Source organism: Orycteropus afer, unplaced genomic scaffold, assembly GCF_000298275.1.
Source record: "Orycteropus afer afer isolate SDZICR_OR568_19922 unplaced genomic scaffold, OryAfe1.0 scaffold00474, whole genome shotgun sequence".
NCBI classification, from domain to species: domain Eukaryota; kingdom Metazoa; phylum Chordata; class Mammalia; order Tubulidentata; family Orycteropodidae; genus Orycteropus; species Orycteropus afer.
The window spans coordinates 547738-555030 of NW_006922061.1; the positions used below are offsets into that span (position 1 = coordinate 547738).

The 7293-nt window shown below is 42.2% G+C and overlaps 1 protein-coding gene across 1 annotated transcript in view; it reads right to left on the reverse strand.

The window, feature by feature from the left end:
- The window catches only part of LOC103209038 (E3 ubiquitin-protein ligase TRIM11-like), a 31424-nt gene that overhangs the window by 2100 nt on the left and 22031 nt on the right, over nt 1-7293 (reverse strand). Inside the window, exons 3-5 of the mRNA XM_042782812.1 lie at nt 2238-2468; nt 692-714; nt 497-597 (exon numbers count right to left, since the gene is read on the reverse strand). Of these exons, the coding sequence (XP_042638746.1) occupies nt 497-597; nt 692-714; nt 2238-2468 (355 nt within the window). The remainder of the gene's footprint in view (nt 1-496; nt 598-691; nt 715-2237; nt 2469-7293) is intronic.

The window sequence follows — 7293 nt, forward strand, 5'->3', positions numbered from 1 at the left end:
TTCCTTCTGAGTGGATGGTGGGTTTGAACCACCAGCCTTCAGGTTAGCAGTCAAACACCTTAGGCACTATGCCAGAGGAAAGTGAAAGGAGGGAAAAAAGGGTTTCCCTGGACCTTGTACCTTGGAAGATGGCCAACCTTTAAGGTCAAAGCTGTGATCTTTAGGAAATATTCCTTAGAGACTCACTGCACAAAGAGGCCCAGCTACTTGCTCTGGAATCATAGTATCTGAAACCTCTCGCGTCTTAAAGTACACTCTTGCTACTGTTGTTGTTAGCTGCCATCAAGACAACTCCAACTTGTGATGACACCATGTGTTAAGAATAGAACTGTTCCATACAGTTTTCAAGGCTATGACCTTTGGAAGCAGTTTGCCAGGCCTGTCCTCCTAGGTGCCCCTGGCTGGGTTCAAAGTGTCCACCTTCTAGTTAGCAGAAGAGTGCTTATCTGTTTCCACCAACGAGAGAACCTTAAAATACTCCCTATGCACCCCTTACCCTGGAATCTCCGCAGTGTCTCCATCAGCCCTGGAACTCTGCACACAGTCTTTATGTCCATGGAAATGGGCTTTGGGGGATGTAGCTCCAGATGTTTAACCCTAGAAGAAGCACAGGGCCTATTAATGCTTTGCCCACGAAAATGCAGAGACCACTTGTTTTAAGAATACCCTTCGGCTCCCATGAACAACATACCTGCTCAGAATCTCGCCTAGACCCTATGGAGAAGACAGAAATACTGGGTTAATGGAGAGAACAGTCAAGTCCATCACCACCGTTCTCCTGGCCTCTAGAGCATGAGAAGCTTCTGCAGACACCACCTCATTTGTGTCCTACCACCCTTCCTCCCATCCAACTGCTCTCCTTCCTCCCCTTCAAAGTTAAATATCTTGCATGAATTTCTCATTCTCATCTCTATTTCTTCCACCATCCATTCATACCTAAGCTGCTCTAGCCTGACTTCCCTTCCCCTTGCTCAACCAAAACAGCTCTTGCCTTCACACTGTAAACTGAGTGACAGTTTTCAGTCCTTATCTTTCTGGAGCATTCAGTGATGCTTGACACCCCTTCCTATCCTTATAATGCTTTTCCCCTGATAGCTGTTTGTTTTCCACTGATTTCTCCCGATTATGCCTCAGCTCTCTGTGTATAGGATCCATTTCTTAGCCCTAACATGGCCTTCCTTGGGAGCTCTGGTGGCAAAGTGCCTAAAGCATTTGACTGCAAACCAGAAGGCTGGCAGTTCAAACCCACCAGTCACTCCTCGGAAGGAAGGTTGGGCAATCTACTTTCATAGTGATACTGCCTCGGAAACCCAAGGAGGGGTCGCTATGACTCGGATCCGACTCGATGGCAAACACAACAACAACAACATGGCCTTCCTTAGGTTACCTCACTCTCCCTCTAAGCAATCTTGGTCAAACCCACAGCTTGAGTTCACATCTATATGAACATGAGTCACAAAAGCATGTCACCAGTTGTGCAGTAAAAGATTATTGTTGTTGCCTTTGAGTTGATTCACGGCAATCTCGTGTGCACAGCAGAACTGCTCCATATGGATTTCTCAGCTGTGACCTTTCTGAAGCAGACTGCCAGACCTCTGGGTGGGTTCATACCAGCAATCTTTAGTTAGTTAGTTAAGCACTTAACCATTTGCCCCACCTAGGCAACAAAAAATTTTATTATTTATTATTTTATTCTTATTATTTATTATTATATCTTAATAATTTAAAGGTTCTTATATAAAAATAATTTTTCTAAAACCAGTTTAGAGAATCATACAGAATCATCCATAAGTAAAATCTGAATCATGTGAAATGCTGGGAAGGTAGCTGTCTCAGCTTCTGTTATTTTGTTCCATCACACAAAGTTCAGAGTTGGGGTCATGGGTGGCTGGAAGTCTCTGCTCAGGGTCTGTCACATGCAGGGAGGGGAGCGTAGCCACCAGGGAAGGGCACAGGGCTGAGGACACAAGAGCTGCCTCTGTTTGTGACACACCATTCCACCATCTGAGATCAGACTCTGGGAAGGCTCTGTGGCCAGAGGAGGAGGATACAACCATAGAACAACTGACCACAGCCAGGCCGTGCACCTCCTTTCCAGATCCATAGTGAAGCCCTTCTCCCATGCTTCTCAGGGCCAGAACCACAAAGGTGCTTCCTGCCAAGGGCTGAAGCCAAGCTCCTCACATCTATCTTTTTTCTTTCCACCCTCCACCCCCAGCCTAGGGCAGAAGTATCACCTGGAGCAGCCCCAAGGCAGGGAGCTTACTGCGCCCCTCCAGCTCAGAGATAAGCTCCTCCACGGCATGGCTCTGCCCAGTCAGGGTGTGCTCCTCCTGCCTCAGCACCTGCATCATTGCCACTTCCTCTTCCTCCAGTTTCTCCAGGACCTGCAGTTCCTCCTCAGCCAGGAGCTTCCGGAACTTCTCAAACTCTGAGATTGTCATCTGCTTGCACTCCTGTACCTTCACCTGGGGGTAAGGGAAGAATGAGGCCAAACCAGGGGCATGAGGTACATACAGGCAAGCCCTCACCAAAGGAAAACAGTATTCAGGACCTACTGGAAGAGACAATTGTTCATTTTTTAGGAGCTCTGCAAGTTAGTTGTGAAACACAGCTTTTATTAAAAATTATTTAAACTTGTTGCTGTTGTTAGTTGTTGTCAGCTGCCAACTCAATTCAGACTCATGGAAAGCCCATTTGTATAGAGTAGAACTGGGCCATAGTGTTTTCACAGCTGTGACCTTTTGGAAGCAGATTACCAGGCTTGTCTTCTAAGGCACCTCTAAGTGGGTTAGAATCACCAAACTTTTGGCTACTAGTAAAGTGTTTAATTCAGGAACTCCTTATCTGAACTTTTAAAATGACATAAATTATATTAAAAATAAAGATAATACATAATCAAAAGTCATTTGTTTCCTAATTACTTTACTATATTTTACATTCACATTCTGAGGTTACTTATGGCCACTGCATCTGCATGGTGTGAATACTGTACATGGTACATTGCTGCACATCTCTTTTCAACTCCTCATTCAGTGATCCCAGGAAATCAACCAAGGCAGACTAATTTACACCAAAGGAACTGGTAAACGTACATCATCTCTGCCCACCCAGAGTAGAATCATTATCCTTTATTGCTTTCTAATACCAAATGACTCTTGGCTCCCTCCCAAGGGAGACTCATTTTTCTACTCTCAAATCAGACCTTGAATGAATTGAGCCCACTACTTTGTTTTTATTAAAACCCAATCTAGACTTCAGTAAGATGGTGGAATGGGCAGACAAGCTACACAGACCCTCTTCAACAGAGAAGAGAAACCAACTGACAGAGATACTGAAGATAATCCTGGAGCCAGAGCTTTGAAAGGAAGTATACAGAAGTGGATTAGGCACCAACTAGTAGAAAAACCTGAATGAAAACAGTGAGTACAGAGATGGACAGAGCTGTGGACTGTCAGCTACTCTGACAGCACCAACAGCCTGAATATTTCCAAGTGGTGTTGGGACCTGAGAACTGACCTACAGATCAGCCCTGGTTGCCAAGGGCTGCAGGAATGACTGTGCTGATGGCCAATGGCTAGGAAGGGAAAGAACAAGGAGGGAGACAACCTGAGCTGCAGACTTTCAGCTGTCTGGAGGACACAGCCATTTGATTGTTTAAAAGTGATGACTTGGGTATTTAAAGTGACCGAGGGCACAGCATTTTAAATATTTACAAGCGGTGGTCATTTTGGATATTAAGGTGACAGCATTCTCATTTGGATTCCAGGGATCTAAGAATAGGCTCCGTTTGCCAAGGGCAGCATGGACATACAGGAAGCTGACAACAGGAAAGGAAACAGGTGGTGAGTGTACATGTGCTGGCAACTAGCAAATAGAGGAGCACTGTACCCTGCTTATGTAGATAACCTTCAAAGAAAATAAAAATCATGGGCAAGTCACTCCAACATACAATCACCAATTAAATATAAACACAAAAACTTCACAGTGTCTCAGAGATAACAGAGCATCACAGTCTACACAAAGAAGCAAGAGAAACAAGGAACCAGGAAACAGACCCAGAACACATCCCTGAGGAGAAGCATCATTGGAATGCCCGGGTAAGGAATTCAAATGATTCATATTTAGGTACCTTCAATGGATTAAGACACAGATCAAGGAAAACACTGACAAAACTAGAGAATACCCTAGAACAATTTCAAAGGACACTACAGGAACAAAATAGTAAAATAAATGAAAAATCAGAAATGATACAAAATCTACAGATAGAAATCCAGAAGATTAATACTGAATTTTCATAAATAAATAATACATTGAATGGACAAAGGAGTAGAATTGAATCAATGAAAGACAGAATTAATGAGGCTGAAGACAAATACCTCAATACTACTTTGGAAAGGGATCAATCAGGAAAAAGATCAAAACAAAATGAAGAGGACTTCCAGTAAGATGGAAGAATAAGCAGACAAGCAACATAGACCCTCTTCAACAAAGAGAAGAAAAACCAATTGACAGAGATACAGAAGATAATCCTGGAGCCCTGAGCTTTGAAAGGAGCTATACAAAAGTGGATCAGGAACCAACTAGTGGGAAAACCTAAACGAAAACAGGACTTAGGAATAGGCTCTGTTAGCCAAGGTTGGCAGGGACATATAAGAGGCTGACAACAGGAAAGAAGACAGGTGGTGAGTGTATAAGCGCTGTCAACCAGTGAATAGAGGACCACAGCACAGTACCCTGCTTGTGTAGATAACATACAAAGAAAACAAAAATCATGGGCAAGTCACTCCAACATACAATCACCAATTAAATATAAACACAAAAACATCACAATGCCTCGGAGACAACAGAGCATCACAGTCCACACAAAGAAGCAAGATAAATCAGGAGAAACAAGGGACCAGGATACAGACCCAGAACACATCCCTGAGGAAGATGCAGCATTGGAAATCCCAGATAAGGAATTCAAAAGAATTATATTTAGTATCTTCAAAGAATTGAGAGACAGATCAAGGAAAATACAGAGAAAACCCTAGAACAACTTCGAAAGAAAATACAAGGACAAAATGACAAAATAAGTGAAAAATTAGAAATGATACAAAATCACACAGAAATCCAGAAGATTAATACTAAATTTTCAGAAATAGATAAGATATTGAATGGGCAAAGAGCAGAAATCAATCAATGGAAGACAGAATTACTGAGATAGAAGGCAAATACCTGAACACTTCTTTGGAAAGGGATCAATCAGAAAAAAGATCAAGACAAAATGAAGAAAGCCTAAAGTTCATGTGGGATACCATAAAAAGGAATAATCTACATGTAATTGGAATTCCAGAACAGGAAGAGACAAAGCAACACAGAAAATGTCAAAAATGTATAAGAAGAGAATTTTCTTGGTATGATGAAAGATGAGAATATATCCATTCAGGAAGTCCAACAAACCCCAAACAGGAGAGACCCCAAAAGAAAAACACCAAGACATATCATCATCAAAGTCACCAAAACCAAAGACAAAGAAAGAATCATGAGAGCAGCATGGGAAGAAGGAAAAGCTACCTACAAGGGGCAACCACTAAGACTATGCTTAGATTTCTCAGCAGAAACCATGCAGGCCAGAAGACAATAGGATGTTATATATTAAACTCTGAATGAGAAAGATTTCCAACCAAGAATTATGTACCCAGCAAAACTGCCCCTTAAATATCAGTGAAATTGAGATATTTCCAGATAAGCAGAAATTAAGGGAATTTGTTAAAACCAGACCAATCGTACAAGAGATGCTAAAGGGAGTCCTTTGGACAGAGAACCAACAACAGCAAACAACTACTGACCATTAACCCACATGATGATGTAATGCAGAAACCAACACAGTTATGGAAGTATCCAAAGTAAATAAGCCTACAAGATTATAAACAGGGAACCAGAGACATCAACTGACAAATGAGGACAACTACAAACTAAAAAGAAGGAAAAGACTGTGTTGTTACAGAACTTCTAGATGGTAGGGAAGTCAAGACAACTACAAGATAGAATGGACTATTCTAAACTTGGGAAAACTCTAAATCTAACCTCATAGAAAAATGATAAATTTTCACATCAAAATAAAAAAGAGGACCAGCACAAATATTTAGCAAACACTAAAACAACAGCAACAAAGGAAGTGATAACATGATTCATAAACAAAACAAGCTCAGCATAGAAAATTATATGGAACAAAGATATCGACACCACGAAAAAGCACATAACAAAAATGACAGCAATAAATTCATATTTGCTGATAATCACATATCTGGTGTGATAGTTGGAGCTGGGTGTCAACTTGGCTGGACCCCAGTTCTGTGTGGTTGTTCCCATAATGGGATCAGATGACTGTATTCTGAGTGGCCAATCTGCCCAAGGGGAGTTTCCCTAGGCATGTGGCCTTCTTCCAGGATATCCAGGGACATCCTGGAAAGAGAGACATTCTTCTGTGGATCGGGTCCCTGGTGTGCTGACTACAACCTTCCATGAGTGAGCAGCCCACAGCTTGGCCGGGAGATCTTGGATTTGTCTTCCATTGGAGTCAACAACCAGTGTACTACCTGCCAGCCTTGAATTTCTCGGCCCCCTGTGGTTGCAGAAGCTAAGGCTGCCTCCAGCCCGACATTTCCTCCAGGGACTTTGGACTTGCCGGCTTCTATATGTTTGTGAGCCATTTTCCTAAGATAAATTTCTCTCTCTCTTTCTCTCTCTCTCTATATATAAGCTTTGCTGGTTTTTGTTTCTCTAGAGAACCCAGTCTAACACATCTGGCAAGAGACTTACCTCTGAGATTTATAGAAAACTCCAACACCTCAATACCAAAGGAATTAACAATCCAATTGAAAAATGGGCAGAAAACATAAATAGACACTTCACCAAGGAGGACACTCAGGTGTTTAGCTAATACATGAAGAGATGCTCACAATCATTGGCCATCAGAGAGATGCAAATCAAAACAACGATGAGCTACCATCTCACCCCAGCACTGATGCCAAGGTTCGATAAGACAGAAAATAACAAATGCTGGAGGGGATGTGGAGAGATTGGGACTCTCGTACACTGCTGGTGGGGCCTTGAAGTAATAAAAACACTGTGGAAAGCAATATAGTGATTCCTTAGAAAGCTGGAATTGGAGATACCATTTGACCCAGCAATCCCATTACTAGGTATATATCCTAGAGAGGTGAGTGCCAGGACAGGAACAGATATATGCACACTCATGTTCATCGCAGCATTATTTACAATAGCAAAAAGATGGAAACAACCTAC